Source organism: Drosophila subpulchrella, chromosome 2L (genome assembly GCF_014743375.2).
Source record: "Drosophila subpulchrella strain 33 F10 #4 breed RU33 chromosome 2L, RU_Dsub_v1.1 Primary Assembly, whole genome shotgun sequence".
Classification (NCBI taxonomy): Eukaryota; Metazoa; Arthropoda; class Insecta; order Diptera; family Drosophilidae; genus Drosophila; species Drosophila subpulchrella.
This window is the reverse complement of record NC_050610.1, coordinates 13,073,721-13,096,954: the sequence shown is the minus strand read 5'-3', so window position 1 is coordinate 13,096,954 and position 23,234 is coordinate 13,073,721. Positions and strand designations below refer to the sequence as shown.

At 37.6% G+C, this 23,234-nt stretch overlaps 1 protein-coding gene across 4 annotated transcripts in view; it reads right to left on the bottom strand.

Annotated features, from left to right (window-relative positions):
- LOC119547725 (roundabout homolog 2) overlaps positions 1–6,543 on the bottom strand; it is a 48,791-nt gene extending 42,248 nt beyond the window's left edge. For all 4 annotated transcript variants that reach the window (XM_037854706.1, XM_037854705.1, XM_037854704.1 and 1 more), the window contains exon 1: positions 6,011–6,543. In XM_037854706.1, coding sequence (XP_037710634.1) covers positions 6,011–6,128 — 118 coding nt within the window. In that variant the 5' untranslated portion in view covers positions 6,129–6,543. The remainder of the gene's footprint in view (positions 1–6,010) is intronic.
- Positions 6,544–23,234: the final 16,691 nt, after the last annotated feature.

The following is a 23,234-nucleotide window of genomic DNA, read 5'->3' as shown; positions in this document are numbered from 1 at the left end:
GAATTTAAGACCACCACCAAAGTTATTTTTCTAAAATTTTATGTTCACTTCATATTTAAACTTCTTTAAGCATTTAATTAGTCATCAACTTTTGCGGAAATGGAGTTCTTCAATTAAAAACTTCAGTCTTGATTACTACCACTCCGTTTATTTAGCCAATCCAAATGTACTAAAGGAAAAACTTTTTACGCCCCCTTCAATTTGAGTTTGTCAGCTGCACTCTCCGTTCGAGCCACTCAATCTTTTTTCCTTTCTGCCCTTCCATTTGCTGCACTTAAAATTATAACCTACATTTAACATTTTCTGCACTCTGGTAAAAAAAAGAGGAAAAAGTAAAAAGACAACCTTTCACAAAAGCAGCTTACACTAACGCCCTGCAATTTTCGTTCATGAATTGACAACTTTGACATAATTGACTGCCAGCGCACCGAAGGACCTACAATGCGACCAAGAAAAAAAGCCAGAAAATAAATAAATAAAATTGCAACAACCCATAAACACCGCCGGTCCTTGAGCAGCTGTATAAAAGTATAAACAAAAAATAAAAATCAACTAAAAAGCAACCAGCAGTGCAATGACGATAATGAAGCAGTGGGGTAAATTACAATATATAAAGCTGGGACAGTAAGGCGACGGAGCCTGTCATGCTGGCCACCGCCGACTATTTTTATAACAATTTGATTATATTATGAACTTAAGCTTTTTCCTCCGCTTTTTGGGGTCGTCATCTTCATTAGCACATTAAAATGTCAATGACACTTGGTCCGCGGGTCCAGAGACCCTTTTTTATTCCCGCTTTCCCGGGTTAAAGGGTAAGTATTTGAAAAATGCGCGAGAAATGCGAACAAGGAGGTGGATGGTGGTACTGGAGCCCAGACATCATCACTGACCGCATGGCATTCTTATTTTTTTCAGTCCCATTTTTTCCGCCGCCTTCGCAGTGCTTTATGATTACTTGACGGCGCCGCAAACTGGCAGATTGGTTGGAAAAGGGGCTGGAGAATATCAAAGTTGTCGTAAAAAATATGCTCAACACTTGTTTATGTCATCATATTCGGGCACTCTGCTTTTAAAAGGGTACAGTGGGGATGTCATGGCTTCCGAAGGAAAGAAGGGCGATTTACTAAATATAGTTATTGTATATTTGTTTTAAATAAAACTATTTATATTACAACTTATAATAAAAATATAACGCAATTCTAACTTATTTTTTTAAATCTTTGAAATCTTTTATAAATATGTCTAAAAGTATGCAATTATATAATATCAATTATTTTTATTGCATACTTTTAGACACCCTTAAAAGTGATTTTAGAAGGTTAGGAACTTCTTTTGAAACCCCAATTATTTTTATGATCTAAATGCTCAACATAAACAAAGACATTCTAAGCAGAAATTTTAAAATGCAAGTGTCATAAGTTTTCAAACAAAAATCTATCCAAGCAAATTTGTATAATGCTAATAGTATAGTTAGCTCATCTGTTCTTTCTAAGTTCTTTAATAATTTTAATTTCTTGTACTCCACAACATTAAACTTTATATTTGCGCTACAGCTTTATAAACTATACAAGTGATAGTATTCTTTTCGTGGCTTTCGCATAATAACCATTTTCCCAACCTGCTTTTCCAAACTTTCTCATTCCCATCGAGAGCATAAAAGTTTCGCCTCATTTTGGAAATCCTCCTGCCTTTTGTTGATGTTTTTGTTTCCGTATTTTTGCCAGTGTTAATTTTTTCGCATCCTCCATTTTTAATGGCGAACTGCTGCACTTTAAAGTTTTGATGGCCTCCGAGCGCCTTGGCAGCTGCTTCAAGCCACGTTTACTATGGCAATTCATTAGGCTCAATTGCCCCGCTCCGTGGTGTTGTTATTTTTATTGGCCTTGCTGTGTTGTTGCACTTCTTGCTACCCGCTGTTCCATTGTTGTTGGCCCACTTTGGATAATAATGAAATGAATTATGTTTTCGCAGGGCAAACACTTGGCAGCTCAGCGGGGAACAGGATTAGCATGGCTGCGTCACAAAAACATCGACATCGAGAAATCGCTTAATTAACTTAATCAAAATATGGGGCGATTATGATTGGGGCTCGCTTTGAATGGCATGTCCTGCATGTCCTTTTGTGGCCATTGTTTGCTTAGTGCGTTTGGCCCAACAAACAAACAAACAAGTATCTCTGTGTGCTTTTGTGCGCATCTCTTTTATTTGTATTATGACAGCCGTTCAATTGATGCAGAAATTAATTAAAATTTTCCCTCGTGTGTACATGTTTGTGTGTTTGCAATAGGACTATCTGCCTGAATTGTCCTTTGGCCTAAGGCTAAGATAAATTACAATATGCCAGGGTCAACGTTGTGAATACAACTGGAAACTGGTAATTGCTTTGCATGGAAATTGTGTGTGCAACATCAGTAGGAATTGACTAAAATAAATATACGACTTGTTAATGGGCTTAAAACTAAGCCAAGGTTTTGCGCTTTAATTTATGAAACTATTTTCTAATAACCCTATATTACATCCTGCTATCTTTTATATATATATATAAAATATTTTCTTAATTTTCCCTAGTCAATTACCACTGTGTTTGTGATAAACTCCCAAGTAAATATTTCCTCTCTTCCAGCTGGCTGTCAATTTCTAAAATATTTCTATATTTAATAGACTCCAAATTAATTCCATATTACTTTATTACTTGCCGGCCGGGTCCTTTTCCCTTTAGGAATAAATACCTTCGCCCTTTCAATTAACTCGAGTCTGGTCAAATAATACCTATTCTCAGGGCACCGACAACGAAGTGGGAAAAGAGCAAAATTCGGGCAGGTCCTTTTGGAGAAAGTCTTAAAGGCAAACGTTTGGGTTCGCTCTGGCATCTAAAATAATTTAACCCTTTTTCTCCCCCTTTCTTTTAAAGTAATTTAATGCCTGAGCAACGAGGGCAGAAGGCCCACCACACATTCCGTAGAGATATGGCAAGTTTTCCTGTCTGCCATTGATGCCGCAGGGCAAAGGGCAAAAATAGATTCGGCTGCCATGGAGCTGGGGGAATATTCCATGGCACTTATCAAAGGCAGCAACAATTTAGGTTAAATACTCATTAATATTCCGGTCTGCAAAACTTTTTTCCTACTTCTTTCCCGTTTGGCTGCTGCTGTGTTTTTGCCAAATAAATTTATGCCCTTTGCTTTTGGTGGCCGCCAGGCAGGAGGGCCAAAAATATAAGACAACCGAAAGTCCTGAGTCCTTTCTTGAATCCCAGCCAAATAAATAAGCACACGCACATGCCGAGCAGCACAGAGGCAAAAAAAAACATACAGAAGAAATTAATTTTGCGTAGCCTACTTTCTTTGGGGGCCGTCCAGAAATGAGCGAAAGACCAAAACAAGCGCCCAAACAATTTTCCCAGGAAAATGATAATTGCCTGGTAACGTAGTCCACAAAATGAATAATTTATAAATTAAGCAAAGTTGCATAAAAGTTGGGAAACGAAAAGTATGGCAAATAACTGGGTGCCGTTATGCGAAAATGGCTAACAAATTGGGCTAAAGGAGGTTACAGATATGGCAAAATAGGCGTGAAAAGAATATTAAATGCAATTTACTGATTAAAACTTGAGACCATAGGTATAATAAAAATTGTTGAAGAAATAACAAATCACAAAAAAATCATTAAATGTTGATCATATGTATTTTATATATATTTATATATGTATATATGTATATATGTATATATTTAAGGTATCAGCATCATTATAATTCCTTTGAAAGCATTGCAAATAATATGTTTTACGTTTTTGTATTAAAAAAGGCTTGTAAACAAATCGAAAACCATTATTTTATTCTTTATAATCTGGAAAGCGTGAGGATAACAGAGGTACGATATAATTTACCCAAAGAAAAATCTTTTGCCAAAAGTATTTAATTTTCTTTTATTGGATACACCGCGCACACACGTCGAAAGGCAGCCAACCCACTAAAATGCCAATATATTTTTTGCTTCAAATTTATTGCATACTTTTCGGTGGAAGAGGAGAGAGAGCGGGAAAGAGGATCCGCAGGAGCAGGATGGAGATACGCGCGTGTTGCCGGGATTTATTTATTCACTTCTCCATATCCTTCATCCTGCATTGGCGGATTTTGTGCGCTGATAAAAATTTTGACATGCCAAACGAGGGGGTTACGAGTTCCCGGGAAAGGAATTTCGCGGTGGTGAGTGGGGGGGGGGGATAATGGGTAGCCCGGAGAGGATGTAACAACAAAATGACAGGATATTATTCAATTGAATTCGTTTACATGCATGAACTACATAATAAAAATGCCCTTAACCAAAAAAGGAGAGCCGAGCGTAAAGAACGCAAATTGAACAGCAGCAAAATGGAAATGTATTCGCACACATTCGTGTATGCCAACCCACCTACGGAAAATATGAAATATCTTTTGTATCATTTGTGGCCAGGGTCGAAAATTTTTTTTTTTTTGTGGGCCAACATTTACATATTCATTCGGTACTTTTTCGGGGGCGGGCCAGTGTGGCAAGCCCCCTTATTAAATGCGCATATTTTATGCAACAAAAGCAGGCCGCTTGAGTGATGGGCACTGAGTACTCACTTGTATTCAGACCCACGACTCGAATTCATACTCATTTCGCTTAGTTAGCCAGCCTGAGGGGATTCCCCGATTCCCCGGCTTGTTTCTCGTTTCTTGCCAAAACATTTTCCACTAATTTGTTTGGCTGAAAGCAGCGGAAATTGTTTTGCGTCTGGCATAAAAGTTTTCCACATACGAATCCCCATTTGATGGCTACAACTTAATGGTGAGATAAGCAAGAGTTATGAATTATAGTTGGCAAAAGTTTTCGGGGAGGAAGTAATCAATGCATTAAGGCATAAGTATGTTTCGGGCGGATGAAATGATTCGGGAAATGCCTCAAAGTTATCTAGGAGTTTGGGCCAATAAATGCAAATCAGGAAATATGCTAATCTGGCAAGTAAAGTTTAGTTACGACTAGGTGGGATGAGCAGGGAAATTAATTCGGAATATTTAATGAAGATAATCTGTACGTATTGTGGTATATCTTAATTATTTTACACTGTACTTCTACTATAAATATTATCTACTTTAAAATATATTTCTATCAATCTTATGGACTATTTTTTCTTAAGCCCAGAACAAGTATTCAGAATATTCAATAAAGTTAAGCTGTACACAGTTTAACTTTGTCTTACTGTTAGTAACTCAGATATTAGTATTCACTTCCTTAAACCATAGTTTTGTTAAATTAATATTAATAGTAAATCACTTACGTAATAAGGAAGTACTCATAACATTATGTTTAAATATAAAAATATCTGAGTTAAATTAGTTAAATTCTTGGCCATTTATTGTCTTGGCTCAACCATAAAGCACCCGTAAATATTTGTATTTAATGGGGAATGATTCTCAACACGTATATCTTCACTCGTAAGATTCAAGGCACAGACATAAATCTACAAATCCCAAGTATTTATCTATCTAGGACAGGACCGGCTCTAGAATGCAGATTCTCAGACAGCCGTTCGTATCAATAAACCGGCATTCATATGCATTCAGGCCTGACATCCCAGGGATGCCTTCGCATTGAGCCTTATACCCATTCAACACCTGTCGGCAATCATCATAAATATGCCGGGCTTCCAAAACATCTCGGCCAAGTGAGTTGGATGAGTTAAATGCAACTCATTACGGGATCGCACAGCCATACAAATGTCATACATTCACGAGCTTGCACTTGCTCTCTGTTGAGCAATTTTCTATGGAATATTTGCAATTGCAGGCCGTCTGAATTGCACTTGAATTGCACCCCGTCTCCAGCCCTTTTTGCTCACCCACTCAGAATCAGAGGTTGTGGCAGCTGCACAAACAGAGAATGCCAGGCAAACACCCAGAAAAGCAGGAAATCCATGACCAGGATGTGTTTTTTTTTACCCAGTTTGAGTTGTATTTTTTAGTTTTGCATTTCTTTTTGTCGAGCTTACCTTGTGCATGGGTCCACTTGAGCAGGAAAACGATGAATACGAAACGTAAATCCATTTTACAATTTTTTACAGTATTTCGCCTTAAGATAAACTGGCTAAAAAAGCGTAGCAAGAGCATTTATTTGCCCAGCCCCAGACACACACACAAAAACACCGGCACACACACGGGGGAGCCGACTCCCACAGGGATATATAGATATATATATATATATATATATATATATATTTGTGTTGCTTGATTTTTAACTCGACTTCTATTCGCACACAATTCGTTACATTTTTCCCCTTGGAGTTTACAATGTATTTTGCGGCCTGAATGCTTCCGCTTCCTTTTGGCCAGGCCAAATTTGGCCAAAGTCTGGCCGTCGCATATCGTTCCTGATATCAATTAGCTGATTTCCGAGGAATATCGCACTTCGTTTGTTTATGTTTGCTGCCAATCGCCAGTTGCCCACGAAGTTGGCCCAACCAACAACGCCACAAAAAGCTCGACACGCGCTCACTTTCAGTTCGATAACCGTTGGCGGCAGTAACCAAAACTCAACTGAACGGCGTTCAGTGTTAAGCGTGATATGGGGGTCCTTAAAACCAGCCACCGAGAACAGTCCACAGCAATGTTCGCTGGGGTGGTGAATTCCGCACTTCGGTGCGGTTCGGGCCTTTCGTAGTTCGCCTGGGGAAATCAAAGGCAGATTTTCGGAGTAAATTCCTGCAGGAAAATCAGCTGTTTCAGCGGGGGAAAAGTCGAGGAAAAGAGAGGCATTTGAATAATGCAAGGGAACTTGGCCGGGTCTACTGATAAGAAATTGTTATAATACTAGTCTTTAAAACGGTATTGTGCTACAGCTATCGTACGGTTCTTGTAAAATAAGTATTTAAAATTAAAAATTCTGGCAATCACTATAAAATTATAAGCTTGTTAGTTAAATATTTATTTTATTATTAACATTTTGTACATATACAAAGGATATATCCTGTTTAATTCAAGATCCATTAAAAATTGTATAATTATTATTTTTTTAATCCCATTTATTTGTAAATATTTTTTAAAATTGTAAACCTATTTTTTTCCGCTCCCAGCCAAGTTTGTTTATTATCGCAGTACCGAGCATAAACATTTGTTGCTAAATCCTGCCGGCAAAAGTGTTGAGTCTGCGCATTAGCCAAATAAACAACTTTTTCGGAGTTACCACCGGAATTCCTTTGCTCTCTGGCTGCTTACAAAAATGCTGAGAGAATCTGAGATATATTTACAGGGAGAAATTGAGAAGCCGGAAAAGTAACGAGTAAAATGGTAATTTTAAAAATGACCGTTAAATGCCAATGCACATTTTTAAGATTTACGATCTGATATTGGTTTTAAACCAATTTTTGTAAAGATTGAAATATCAAAAATTGTATTTCGTTCTCTTTGGTAAAATAAAATATAATCGTGTAAAATAATTTATTTATAAGTTCCATAAATTTAACGTCTTTTTTAGTATTAAAACATATTTTTTATTGGTTTCGTGTTCCATGTATTTTTAAACATCAAATGGCGATCCACTTTTGTAAAGTAGGAAAAATTATATTGGATTTAAATACATTTTGGTTAAGATCTTAACGCATATTCCGAAATGCGAACAGTTCAATAAATTAAATTAATTAATATATTATAGTACCTCTTAATTTGTAAGCTTTTAAAGAAACCTCAGGAGCTCTTTACGTATTTATTACCCCCATGACTTCATTTGCATGACTTGTGCCCCGGGCTTTGTATTCCCCGAAGGCATTAGGCATTTAAACTTCCTGCTAACCCGCATTTGGGGCCAATCTGCTGAATCGAACCAAACATCAGTGGCATACTTAATTAGGAACTTAGGAGCCGACCTCACATAGTCGTTCACCTGCTGATTCCTGCCGTTCGCATGCACCGCAATCAAAATTAGCTCAGTGGCTTGCGGTGGTGCACTTTGGTTCCCGGGAAAGCCCCCATCTCCGCCTCCATTCTAGATCACATAAACAACAATTAAAACACTACAAATTGCACATACAAACATCCTTCAAAGGGATGTGACCCTTATTCCGGTTTCTATCTATCTTTTCAGACCCGATAAGTATCCTCTTTTTGCCGTTCCCTGCTGTTTTCTTCCCTTCTTCAATTATTTCCGATTATTACCAGGAGAGACGCAGTAGGATGGGTGTTTGTGGTTGAGGTGGATGCTTCAAAATCCATGTTAATTGCTATTTTGCTCCCATTGGCTTTAAAAATCCTTGCAAGAAAACTAACAACCTGGGGCTCAGATTGTCCTGATTTGCCATTCATTCTACAGCCAGGACAATAACAACTCTGAGGGAATATCCCTGTTGTTCCCCTAATATACTTTCCTTTTGCTTTTACTCGTGGGAAAAGGGAAACCGGGAGGCGAAAGGAAAACTGAAAGAGAGATTGGGGGGCAAAGATATGGGTGGAAAGAGAAATTACAGTGACGACCCAGTAAAGTAAGTTCCGAAGATAAACTGCAATCGAAGGACGTTGACTGAATGATAAATTACACTTGACAATGGGCACCCCCACTGAAGTGACGTGTGTGTGTGCGAGTGTTTGTCCAAGTCCTGTCCAGGATTCCATTTTTTTTTTTCCTTTTCCACAGCTGCCCTTCTTTTGCTCGTTTGTCATAAGTTTACTTTTAATATAAAAGTTTCCTCGCTTTGGTAATGTTGAAAAGTGATCATCATGATAATTACACGACCATAACGATGGGGCTGATGCACAGTGGGGCAAAAACAAGTGGATAAAACCAAAATTATAACTCAATTAAGATGATATAGATTAGATAATTTATTTTCATTAAAATAGTTATGTTTAATTTATGTTAGTATTTTTTATTAGTATTTAAAATATAAATAAATATATACAATTATCCTTGAAATCTAAAAAAAAAATTCACTTTCATGTCTTTGTTGATTATCTAAATTTAGTAGTATAATAATAATAAATAATTAAATATTTTATTAAGAAAACATAAAAATTCAGCTGTTATTAAAAGTATAAAGACAATCATCATTGTTAAACAATCATTAAATATTCATTAGGAAAACTTTCATTATATGTGATTTATTACAGCACTTAAGCTCGCATTTCATGACTTTAAAATGCATTTATAAATAGGTATACAGGTTGTCAACCCATATTTTAAAAAAAGATTAGTTCCCTAGCCACTGTGGTTTTCGGCGTCAAGCTGGGTCCGTCCGTCAGGGGGCGCCACCGCCGCCGTCCCCGAAGATTTATGTGCTCATGTGGTCAGAGATACGAAGAAACCCCCGCCAGGATTTCAGCCAGCTCCCCGTTTTCTGTTTCTTGAGTGCCAAGGACCTCGAGTGTGTTTGTCAGCCGGGTGGGTGGGGTATTGGTCCAGTGGGTGGGTGGTGGTGTCAAGTGGGCGGGGTAATTATGATGGTTGTGGGTGGCAGCTGCTGTTGCTCGACAGCAGAAGAAGAAGCAGCAGCAGCGGTAGCCCAGTTTCACTCATTAAGGATATCCGTGCAGGAAAACAATGCCAAAGCCAGCAGACCTCCACCACCCGCACACAAAAGCCGTTACAGTGTAGCCACAAAGGGGAGAATTCACCCAGCGTTTTCCCAGCATTTCCCCGCGTTTTCCCCCCGATTTTCCTCGCTTTTCCCCCCGACCGCCCACTTCACGTAATGCATTTAGTGGCTGCGGTTTTTGAGCTCTCACAGCTCGCATTGTTTGCTCTTTGGCCTCGCCTCTCGCCCCCAGACAAAACAATACAAATTTATTTTGCCGCCACGCCCACAACACCGAGAAAAAGGGGCGGGAGAAAGGGGGGAAGCGGAAGAGATTCTTTTCAACCAAGGCAAAGCGACGGCCCAGAACTTGAGCACTGCACGGAAGTTCCGGTTGAGCCGGGGTACTTCCCCTTTTTTACTCTCTCTCTCAGAAAACTTTTCAGCCAGGAATTATATCAGAAAGTTGAGCCCGTTGACAGGGGCGACGTAGGCAAACGGATGCTGCAAAGGGGGGGTTCGGGAGTTGGGGGCGTGGCAATGCCCAAAGAATGTATAGTACACCCAAAAGTGTTAATTCATTTGCCTTGGCATAATTTTATTCATTCGGGTTTTGTTGTTGAATTAAAAGTTTGGCCAGCAACTGGCATAACAAATTATAAGAAAATTGTATGAGGTAAGTGCTGGATTCCATGGGGAATTATTTATGTTAGCCCAGAAAACAGATGGGTGAATAAATTATGAAACTATGTATAGTTTATTATTAGTTACAAAATTAATTCATAAGGTTTAGATTTCAAATCTTTAACCATATTGCGATAATAAATTACAAATATATTAACAGCACCATAGAACGATGAATTTACATATATGAACAATTATTATATCGTGGAAAAAAATTATTGTACAAATATATGTATCAGTCTACTTATCTGTATAAAGAAAGAAATATCCAAGAACATTGTTCTTGAAATGAAAACATTCGATCTTAAAAACCGTGTAAGTACATTTTGGTATTAATGTTCTCAATATAAGAAAGAAATGGTGAGAAAAGAAAAGTTAAATTAAGTTTATTTAACAACTTTTTGATAAGTATACACTACTGACTGAACTAATAGTTTATTCGACTTGATTCGAGCAAGATAAAACATTTTCAATTTAAAAATGTCGTTCTATTCTTAAGAACATTTTTAACTCATATGAGAACGTTAGAATTTTCTCTGTGTACACTGTACAGTATATAAACCCAAAATTACCATTACTTAAAAGTACCCTGAAAAAAGTTCAAGACAATTTGTACTCTGATATTGTACTTCGTATCTTTAAAAAACAATATTAGGTATTACTTGAAAATTCAAAAAAGTTATCAGAAAGTATAACAGCATTTCGTTATTTGAAAAACAAATTAAGTTACATTTCTTTTAAATATAAAAATACCGTTTTGATTTCCCTGACACCATTTAGTAATGCCGCAATCAAATCAAAAGTAAATCCGAATGTCCAATACCTCAGACAAATGATCAATGGGCAAATCACTTAGCATAACTCAGAGAGGGAAATGCAAAATGTTTTTCCACTCTCTGGCTGCCAGGATGTGGAAGCGGAGCTTTTCCAACTTTGAGTGTGATTGATTGCGAGGGAAACGTAATTGAAATGCCGCCGAGTTCAACGGAAGTCGACGGGGGAAACTGAATAGACAGTGACAAAAAGAGAAAGTTTTCACTTTACTTTTCCCCAGAGCCAAAACGCAAGTTCTGCCCTTCGACTAGACGGCTAGCAGACAGTGCCTGTCATTCTGGATCCACAAGATGCATATCTTTGGTGTAAAATCATAAATAAAAGGTGGAGAATCCGAGCGAATGCAAATGCGAAATCAATCCTAGACATGGCATTAAAAATGCAACAATGAAAGCGAAATCCACACTGAGACAAATCATAAAAAAATAGGAAAGAAAAGGAAGATAGAAAAATTGCCAGACATAAAATATATCAAGATGGGAACATCTGGGGGTTGATGATGCTGCTGCCACTTAGCTGCAACAAATCGTCAAATAAGTGGAAAATATTGCAGGCCACAAAATTGCTACGTCTTATCTCAAACTCCGCACACTTTACCGGGCAATAAGTGGCTCAAAGACAGAGAAACCAATTCCGATGACCTCTTTAAATATTAATACGCGTGCCGTGATTGCACTGGGAATTGCGATTGACTTTTTAGACCCGGCCAACCCCCGTGCATGGCGCATCCTTGACATTTGAGCCACCCCCCTTCGGTACTTGAGCAACTAAATGCACAACCCCCGAATCCAAGGAGTTCCCCGGAAAACAGAAGGAAAAACTCCACTCGAGTGATACCAAAGGTCCCCGGAGACCCAGCCTAAGAAATAAACTTTGCACTTGACAATGTCTGGAGAACGGAGGGCAAACACAGTTCGCCAAAAAGGTGGCAAAGTTTTTTTCTTGTATTCCAATTGAGGGGATTTTAAAAGCAGGGGTTTCCCCAGTTCATCCAATTAAGAACTTGGCTCATTGCACATGCATTATCCATCCGCACCACCATTTCCCATTTGTTTTCGCTCGGTTTTGTCAATTAGCGCAATGAATTGTGCCACGAAAAAAACACGAGTTCGATCAATTAAATGCAAATTTATTGAAATCAATGCCAAATTAGTTTCCAATAAATGCTCTATAAATAGTCATTTACGTTTGCAATTGCAGTTCGGGCTGAATTTAAATTGGCGCAATAAAAAAAGGTACGAAAATAGTAGGTAATTTAGTTAAATGTGCAGATAATTAGTACACGTTTTACAATGGATTAACAAACTATATTTAAACATTAAATTTAAGATATGTACATTTTCGAAAAATAATAAAATAGTTCCTCTCTTAAATCACTTAAATCTTCCAGTAAACTGCAGCCCACACTCAATATCTTAAGGTTAAGCTTTGGAATGTTTAGTTTTTATGATCATGGTCATAATAATTAGTACACGTTTTAAAATGGATTAAGAAACTATATTTAAACATTAAAGTATACAAACATACAGTGGTCGGCATAAGTATTTTGACAAAATAAAAGTTAAGTATACTCATAACTTGAATTTACTTCTTGTAAACTATAGGCATCAATGGAAAGGTAATTTCAATGCCGTTTGAATGATACAATACATTTCTTTACCCATTCAGTACTTATTGAAAAGGACGAATTTGTGTAAATCAACTTTGAAATTTAAAAAAAAAACTTTTTTCCTCGTCTTGAAAACTTAAATTTTTTGATGCAAAAAGTTTCTTCAAACAAAAATAATAGTAACTGCAAAAAGAATTTTTCAAATATCATTTTGCTTATATTTTTTATGATTTTTTGAAAGTGACAATGTCGGAAAAAATTTGTATGAAAAAGACAAAAATATGGCTCAAATGCCTGTTTTTAAGCATTTTCAAAAATTCATAAAAAATATAAGAAAAATGATTTTTGAAAAATTCTTTTTGCAGTTACTATTGTTTTTGTTTGAAGAAACTTTTTGCATCAAAAAATTTAAGTTTTCAAGACGAGGAAAAAAGTTTTTTTTTAAAATTTCAAAGTTGATTTACACAAATTCGTCCTTTTCAATAAGTACTGAATGGGTAAAGAAATGTATTGTATCATTCAAACGGCATTGAAATTACCTTTCCATTGATGCCTATAGTTTACAAGAAGTAAATTCAAGTTATGAGTATACTTAACTTTTATTTTGTCAAAATACTTATGCCGACCACTGTAAATTTTCTAAAAATAATAATAAAATAGTTCCTCTCTTAAATCACTTAAATCTTCCAGTAAACTGCTCACACTCAATATCTTAAGGTTAAGCTTTCGAGTGTTTTGTTTTTAAGATCATGGTCATAATAATTAGTACCCGTTTTACAAAGGATTAAGAAACTATATTTAAACATTAAAGTATACAAATATAAATTTTCTAAAAATAATAATAAAATAGTTCCTCTCTTAAATCACTTAAATCTTCCGGTAAACTGCAGCCCACACTCAATATCTTAAGGTTAAGCTCTGGAATGTTTAGTTTTTATGATCCGCCCATGGGCATGAGCACAGACATTCGCCTAAATGTAGGATCTATGGGATTTATTAAGCCTCTTTGCCTGTTTTATATCTGCAGGAATGTTTTTGCATATTCCATTAGTCCGAGGGTTGCCCGACAGTAGCAACAAACATCAACTGGCCCCGCCCCTTGGCGAGACCATAAGAGGTCCTTGAGCCTTCTGGGGGAAATACCCATAGACATGGACCGTAGCCAGTTTTATGCCCACTTAATAGTTTTGTTTTTGTGTCTAGAAGTATGGGGGCGGGGGGCAGGCAAATGACTAACCAGAAATGTGAAGATGCCTTCGGTTGAGGGTATACGTTACGTATACGTTCCCTGCCAAGTGTCTGGTAATTTATGGGACCGAGCGTCAAATGGCAGACGCGGCGGCTACTTGACAAACCCCAACTCACTGGCCGAGTGGAAGCGAGACAAATACCTCTTGATATACTATAAATGTGTTTCTGCGACGGTATGTGTTTAGGTTTAAATTATATTAAACTGCCAGCGTGGCATGTGTCCCATTTCAAATGGGGACGGGCCCAGAATCGAGAGTGAGAATGGCGGGACAGTCCAGAAATTGTTTTCATAATGTTACCTCGGGCACTGAGAACAATTTCCGATGGAAATTAAATCTTAAGCGACATTTTACCTATTTGAAATACTTGTATTAAAGAGTATTAATCCTAGAGAGCACAACAAATTTTAAAATACCTAAAACTAAATCGCCTTTTTGAAGAAAATTGCAATATCCATTCCCATTTTTTATTTGTTCTTAATCAGTTCTTAAATGTTTTTAAAAAGTGTATTTAAAAGTATTAGTCTTATGATACACAAAGAATATTAAAAATCTTCCAACTGAAATGCCTTAACATTTTTAAAAAAAATATCTCTATCTTTATCCATTTTCTTATTTTATAAATATCTCTATCTTTATCCATTTTCTTATTTAATTCATTCCATAATAAGCAGAAATTCTATTTTATTAATTTGTTTAAATACATTTTACTATCGTTTAACTCCAAAGGGCTATGTGTATATTTAATTAAATGTATCACATGTTTTCTTACTTATTTTAAAGTGTATAAATTTCTATAAAAAGGACAGACCAGAACAGACATTTATCATTGCTTCCACTCGCTTTTGGACACTTTGCCTAATCCTGACCAGAATTTCCATTTAGTGCACTGCAAATGTCAAAAGTTGATACCAAAAGTTTTCAACACTTTATCCCCCTAGCCAAAAGAAATCGTGAAAGATCTACCCGGCGGGGGTCGTCTAATTTAAATTGGTTTGTTTTTGTCTGCTGGCATTGCGCTTTTTTCCCACTCCCCCCTATATAAAGGATAACTCCTGGTCCTGGCTGGTCCTCGACAATTACGACTGTCGCCCCTTTACTTACCTTCCATTGCGTTTTTTCATTGGGTTTGGGTCCGCCGCCTCACTTGCGAAACTTTTTAACGCTCTGGGGATTTTTGGGGAACCAAAACGGGAGCAGGAGTGGCGTTTGCCAGCGGTAAATGGCAGCGTTTACTACCGCTCCGTATATGCCGTCGCACATTTCATTTTTGCTACGTCGAGTGAAATTAAAATGCTTGTTTTCACTTTATGCAAATTCTTTCTTAAAAACGACCAGAAAAAAGAATGAAATCAAATGAAAGGCAAGGACAACGTCAAGGTCAATCGACCAGGGGATATCCTTTAAAATGGAACAGCATTTAAAAGAGCAAACCAATTTAGGAATTCTGTAAAACATATGGTTTTAAAATTACCTGTTGAGTTAGTAATTTTTGCTATGGTAATTAAATATACTTTTTCTGAATTGGTTAAGCTAGGTTTATTTATCATAACTATTTTTTAAGAATTTTTAAAAAAGGATAACAATATTTTTTTTAAATTATAGATATGTATATCAGAGGTTCTTTGTTGATAAAGAAGTTTCTAGAACTAAACTATGGATTTTAAACTTTTTATCAAACTGATCTGAAGACTTAAATCTACATCAACAAAGTATACTTCTCTTCAAAGGGATGTACTATTTTTTTTTGTGTTTGATTTTACCCATTAGCGTAAAGCATTTACAGGGTATGGTAAAAAACCCAGCAAAGACTTGCTGAGTGCCCGAATATGTATTAAAAAAAGAGGAGAGCAAAAATAAAAAAACGTGGAGCAAATAAAAATGGCGCGTATTTACGTTTGGGAATATGTAAATAAGCGTCCGTTGTATTTATTTTCTTTAGCTTGACGTGGCATCCGGACAAGAGAGGGTGTTCGGTGGGGAAGGTGTTCGGTTTGGTTTGGTTTGCTCAGCTTTCGTTCGGTTAAGGGGGAAGTTTTTGGTACTCGTGGGGCTTACAAGCTATTAAAATGTCGCTGCAAGTACTTAACTGCTTGATGTTGTCAATTTAAATTAAAACCACTGCCGCAAAAGTTACGGAACCAGATGGAGGCCAGACCTATAGACAGTGCCCCCATACCGAAACCCATGGCATAAAGAGTTTGGGGCACAAATGGATATTGCACAAGAAGAGCATGCGTGGCTTAACAATAAAGGCCGCTGGAAGGGGCATCAAAACTTTTCTTTATGACTGCACTCTCTCCGGGCCTCGAATCCTCGAATCCACTGTCTATATGCTAATGGTGGCCGGATGGGCAAACTGGGAAATTAAAAAGTTGCCGGCTAAGGATCTGAAAATGTCTTGTCATTAAGGAAAGTGGCTTATTGCATACATTCCGACGAAAAATGGAGTTGGGCGGCGAGAATTTCCAACACTTGACGTAATTGTTTCCAAAATGTTTCAAGACTCCTACATTGTGTAATTGAAAGGTTTTCCTGTGGGTGACAATACATTTTAAGGAAATTGCCAGTAATAAAGTAGATACTTTTTATTGTTCATAATTTATGACTCTGTTTATCAAGTGGCCTTTATTGTTCATCTGTAAATATTAACCCATATACTTGGGAATAAAAATTGTCTCAGGAACATAAATATTGATTACCTTTCAAAATCAATACATATAGATACTTTTACCTTGGTTCTCCATTCCCTTAATAGAAACATGTACCATTCTAATTAACTAACCCAATAAATGGATAGCTTATTTTAACCGATAAAAATCGTAGGATATACCTATATAAAATTATATATTTATGGCAAAAACCAGGCTGATCTCAAAGAGCTCAACCTACCTTATTTATACGGAAAAGAGGCTGTCAACAACTGTGTCTCTCCCTGTCTCTTTCCCTCCTTGTTGCTATCTCTTTCGGTGGCGTAATAAGCGATTCGGCTCAAGGCATTTTAGTGCACACACAACGTTCATATATACATACACGTAATCGCATAAAAGCAGAGCCAGGACGTGCTCTGATTTTGTAAATAATTGCAATGACGATGCCCCCTTCCCAGGGATTTCGTTCGTATTCCGCAAAAACAACCTCGAGGCGCCAAGACAAGCCCACGACCGAGCACATGATAATATTAATAATAGTGGTAATAATCATACGCACTGTATGACGAGTACACATCCGCACATATAAGGCGGAACAAAAGAAAATCCCGCCGTCCTCTGACGCCAGCTCCTGTTTAATATGATTAATGCCCCATCCGAACAGACTTGGCAAAATATTTACACGTATTCGCGCAGCTACGGGGCTTCCGAAGTGAGGGCAAAGTTGGACCCCTTTTCAGCATTGAGCTTAGCGGGTCTTAGCCTCCTGACAGTCTTCAAAGTAGTTCTGAAATGCAATTTCAACAGGATTTTAGGGAAAGATTGTTGAAAAAGTGGTGTTCAAGGGGGTTCATTAAGTAATTTGGAAAAGCTCTATGACCACGAAGGTAATATTTATTTTAGAGAACTGGTAGCCTTCCCTTTTTATAAGTTTAGGTTGATCTATGCCTGAATAATAGATTTTATTTTATAAAGCTGCCAGGTAAATTCTTTGAGAATTTTTTTTATTATTATACTCAACCAGCACATGTATATTTTCATTCACTTTTTATGAGCCACCACAGCAGGTTACAAAGTAAACTTATTTCAGAAAAAATTGTAACATACTTTTCTGTGAGTTTTGGTATAATTAGTTGCGGTAGAGATACAACTATGCCCTTAAGAAATATTTTAATTTATGTATCACTGGCAGGAAAATTCTTTGAGAATTTTCTTCAACATCCTTTACAAGCGGATATACTTTTTCTTCCGTTTTGTGTAAGCCACCACAGCCGAATACAAAGTTTACTTTGAATTCAATGAACCAAGCGGAATTTGCCTGACAATTAAACAGCTTGAGATGCCAGAAAAAAGCCAAGGAAGCAAAAGAGGAAAATATTCCATTCATTCCACGGCTGGCAAAGCAGAAGTTTATGCATCAAAGTTAGTTGTGTGGCGCCCCAAACTTTGTGCAACGATTTCTGTAAGCGATGCGATCCACAAAAATTGAGAGGGCGAAAAAGAAACGAGATGCAAAGGAGTAGAAACCAATTGCAAAGTTTTTGGGTATAAAGATGAGGGAGAACTTTCAGAAGGTAAATCTGTCTCCATCTGGATGCCTCAACCGCTCTTTTACCATTGTGAAATTATGCCTTTTGGCTGCCAGCGAGTCGGCTGCATCAAAAAAAAAATGGAAACCGAAAAATAGCAAAGGTAGGAAAAATGCAATAGCGCAGAAATTAAAGAATAATATTTTCTTAGGTCCACCCACGAAATGCAGGCGAGCGTTAACCGAAAAAAAGCGAAAAGATAAACAAGAATTTCGAAGGGGGAGAAAAATAGAAGCCAGACTCTTTAAAAACGCATAAATTGTCATTGGTTGACGAGGGGTGGAATTGCAGACCTACCACCCACATCTTTAAGTGTTATTCTTTGGTAACTAACCCCTATGAAAGCAATTGGGGCCGGGGTCGTAATACGATATGTTTACTTAAGGAGAAGATACGATGGCCCCGCAAAAGCAGGTAAAAAGCTTTTGTCAATCAAAATGCCAACTGACAGTTGACAGAGTTTTTGTTTTTAAGGCCTACATAAATAAGCCCTAAATGGACTGATCAACGACATTAACAGCAGCAACAAGAATGTTGGGCATAAAATAAAGGAATATTTAAATAAACTTGGCGGGGGCATAAATCTGCATGCAAACTAAATGACAACATGCGTGGCACCAACAACAATTGCATCATCAAGTCGTGACGTTTGACAAATGAGCCTTAACCTCCCCCATTTGGCAAAGTAAAATATTGCAGGCTCACCCACATGCAGCACCCACACACAGGCAGGCAGACACACACACTCTCTCAGGGAATTCAAGGTACATCAAATGGGTGTAACAAAGGCAAAAAAGCAGTTGAGAGACATCAGGAGTGCAAAAGTTGGAGATGGCATAATTCTATGATAGTTATCTTTAAAAAAAATATTTTTTTTTTTAAATACTTTGAATTTTATTTAAAAACAGACGTTTAAATTTATAATTTAAAAATGAAAAACTATTTAATATATTTTTAATAGATTTGATAGTACATTTTTACGTAGCCTTAAGGGTTGTAATATTCAGATACTGAACTTTTGTGCAAAGAACCGAGTTCAATCCCACACTCCACAAACTAATATTTTTGTTGGTCCTTTTTTAACCAAAGAGCTTTCTTTTTCATAAAACCCACTTTTTATTATACTTTCATTGTTTTAATAAACACAAAAATTTAACTTTGATTCAAAAATTAAAGAAAATATTTTTGAGCTTTTAATTTTTTTTGTTTTTCAAATTTGAATAAATTAGTTTTTTAAAAATTGTATGTCTATAAAAAGTAATTATAATTATAATTTTTATCCTTCCTTCTCACGCTTCCATCTCGACCCGCAATTTCCATTTCCAGAGTTACATTTATTTGGCGATGGGAAGACATTTTCCCTCCGCACTTTCACAAATAAGAGTCATAGTCGAGTCAGCACAAAATTCAGACAGCCTCCGCCATTCTGCAGTCCTCACTTGCCGTCGCTTTTTATGGCAAATTGTCAGCGCTGTCGTAATTTTTAAGTTAAAAAATTGTTAAAAAATTTTCGTAGCATTCATTACCATGCCGCCGCCGCCTGCCACTCATTCAGTTTGGGCTTGTGTTCGAGGGTCGGGGGTCGGGTTCGAGTTCGGAGGGAGTTGAGCCCCCCTCTTGTGATGTCTGCGTGTTGCACAATAATTTATTGCCGCACAATTGCAGCTGCCACACATTCCAATGCACTTGGCGCCCGAGCAGCCACATCGAGTATGGGTTCAGTTCGGTTCGGATTCCCATCTGGGGAGGTTGGGAATGAGGATGGGATGAAAGGACTCCCCACTCCTTGTCAGCAGGCACCGGCACCCGCGGCGCTTGTAAAAGCAACTCACATTTGGCGTTGATTTCCAGCGGAGGATGCCGGCTTGTCGTGCTGTCATGGCACCAGAATCCACCCAAACCGCCCAGCAAATACCCATTCTGCCACTACATAGACGTAATGTAATTTTAAATTTATATCCCCGACTAGATTAAGGCACTGCTGCCAACGTGCAGGGATGCATGGAATACGTATTTCTAATGAACTCTTTTGGGGAGATTCGCAAAGATAAACATTGCCAGAGAGTGTGAAAATTACTGAGGAAATTCGGGGAAAGTCAGGGGATAAGCAGGCTATATTTTTCGCAAAACATTCAATTTTAACAGTTTTAAGACATACAGATTTTAAATATATACCTATTGATAAATGTCTCTGAAAAATGTGGGCATTAAAACCCCTGCATTCACAGTAATATAAAATAATACCTACCACATTCTTAAAACTCTTAAAAATGCTTTTCTTATGGAGAAACACTTATCACTATTAAATACCTAAGAAGCTTTTAGGATTATGCTTGATATGCAAAAATAGGTGATATTATACTTTACTTATTGAATATATCAAGTTTATAAATATTCTATCTATTTCCATTGGGTTGCTTTTCCCTCCCTTTAAACCATAATCAAATGCAAATGTAATTGGATATTTTGCAAACAATGTTTGCTCGTATGTCTAGAAATTGCTGCCATTTACTACGCAGCCATTAGGGATGTCTTCGTCGATAGGGTAGACTATTTTGATGGATGGCTATATGGAACGGGGGGTTTCGAAGAGATTGCGGTCTGACAGTGGCTTTTGCGGTCTTGTTGCGCGTCTTCGTCCATTAGAGAACCTTGCGAAAAGTGTCAATTACAACAGATGTCAGAAACAATCAGCGGCGTAAATAAGTCATAAGGCCCCCACATGCGCAAGTGACATCGAATCCACCCGATAAACGTGGTCAGCAACCCACTCCTGGCCAGAAAACTTATGGTAAGGTAATCAATAAGCCTGACTCGTCCAATTGCGTGCGGCTAATTAATAGTTGGATGGGCGCACCAGGAAAAGGTGTCGGATACAAAACAAAGACATCGCGGGTCAAAACTGTTAACAGTTGAATGGGTGAGAATTGTAAGGGACTCGGCATGGTCATTGTGCGTGTTCGGGGCCAATCAATACCCCAAATTATGGTAATCAATTTTAATTAGAGAGACGGTAAGAACGAAGGGCCCACAACCCTTCGAGCAACTCACTCAATTCTGTCCAAAACGCAACTGAATGCGAGTGGAGTGAATAGGACGCTTCTGAATATGACTGGACTGCAATTGACGTAGTCAAAGCGCAGCTCATAATCCGAGCACCGTGTTTAGGGATACACTTGGAGAAAAGTCAAGTCTAAAGATGTTAAGAATTGTATGTATAAATTTGAAATCAATTGGGATGATGCCCAAAAGTATGCAGTAAAAACACAATGTCATAAGATATTGTTGCATATTTTGAGCCATCTTTAAAACTAACTAAAAAGTATAAATAAAACTGCCACCTTACTTTGCAAAAATCTGTTACTTAATTTGCTTATATTGGTACAATAATATGTGACAGGAAGAAATACTGGGATGTTAAAGTAACTTAAAATGGGGCTCAAAAATATGCTTAATACTTAAGATATTGTTGCATACTTTTAGGCACCTTTAAAAGTAATTTTAGGCTTCAAGTGGTTTCTGTGGCACCCTCAATATAAAAGAAACAGTGACATTACTTTGTGAAAATCTTAAATTTAATGATATTGGTACAATAATATGTGATAGGGATAAATACTGAGATCTTGGAATCGTTTAAAATAATGCCCAAAAGTATGCAGCTAATGATCGACCTTGCGGCATACTGTTGCATAGCGGTATGTGGTATATTTAGTTTGATAATGTATTATATTATTGATCAAAAAAATCCCAGTGCACCCAACCAATTGGCAGAAAAGCTAGTGGGGGGGATTGAGCTGGGATTTTTGCTTATGTCAAAACTCGAACAATGGCCAAGTGGCTGGCCCAAAATTGAGGCTGACAGCCCTCATGGTCGCCACACCCTCATCCCCATCCACATCCTGGTCCTCATTCAAATCGAAACTGATGGACAGTCAGCCGCATCGAGTGGGTGGTGCAAAATGAGAGGGGCATGCAGGATGGCACTCGGAAATTGAAGCTGGGTCTGCCAGAGGCATCGGCTTCAAAATTCCATTATTTGGATTAGACCAATTGTTGCTTTGTATTCGGCCGCTTCGAGCTCATAACGCTCATTGAACAGCCGAAATTATAGTTCATAGCCTGAACAGTCTACTCAATTAAGATTAGCTGAATTGAATAGATAGATTTTCATATTAATAACGATCTGACTAGATCATATCTGTCAGTAATTTCTACAGAATATTTTTTAACGGATATAAAAAAACAAGTAAATTTTCATTAGGTTGATCAGTAAATACAATAAATATTATATATTATATATATCATAAATATTTGTATGATATACAGCCTATTGATTATTTTTAAGCAATGATAAGCATAATCATAAAGGTGCTTTAAACTTTCCGGAAATAATTTTCTAAAATGTATTTCCCCTGGCTGAACATCAAATTCTCATCCAGCATATTGCACCAGGCTGAAAGCTGCCAAAGTTGCCAATCTACTGAGGTCAAAGTTGGCAAACGCAAAGTAATTTGGAAAGTACACAACATTGGGCAACTGGAGCAGCTGCTGCTACTGCTGCCAACTGCTATTAACAGTAAATGACTGGCCTAATTTATGCACCTTGGTCTTAAAATCCATACCCACACATGGTGAGGGGAATTACAATTGTATTGCAGTCAACATTTCCATTGCCATTTCCATTTTCCGGGGAGGAGAAGGATGAGCTGGGGAAGGGACACGCCCCACCGCAATGCCGTAACTTGATGGAATAGCTAAGCCGAAAACCAGCCGCATAGACAGGGGCTAGAACTCAACCGAAACTATGTACCGCCGGACTCCCCGGGAATCCCCTTTCTAACATCCATCTCTGCGACTTTTTCGGGGGGGAAATTGCTTTACACAATCGAAACGCACGAAATGACAATATAAATCGAGGGGCGGAACTAATTTTGGCAAAAGACTCGAAATAGGCCGGGCACGACCACAAAAACCGGAATGATGATACTTGAAGGGGTGGCATACGAAATACGGAATATCCAAAGAGTGAGATATTGGGGGTGTGCAATTTCAGCTGGTCCTACGTCTGAATTGGCCAAAATTAACGCAACGAGTAGA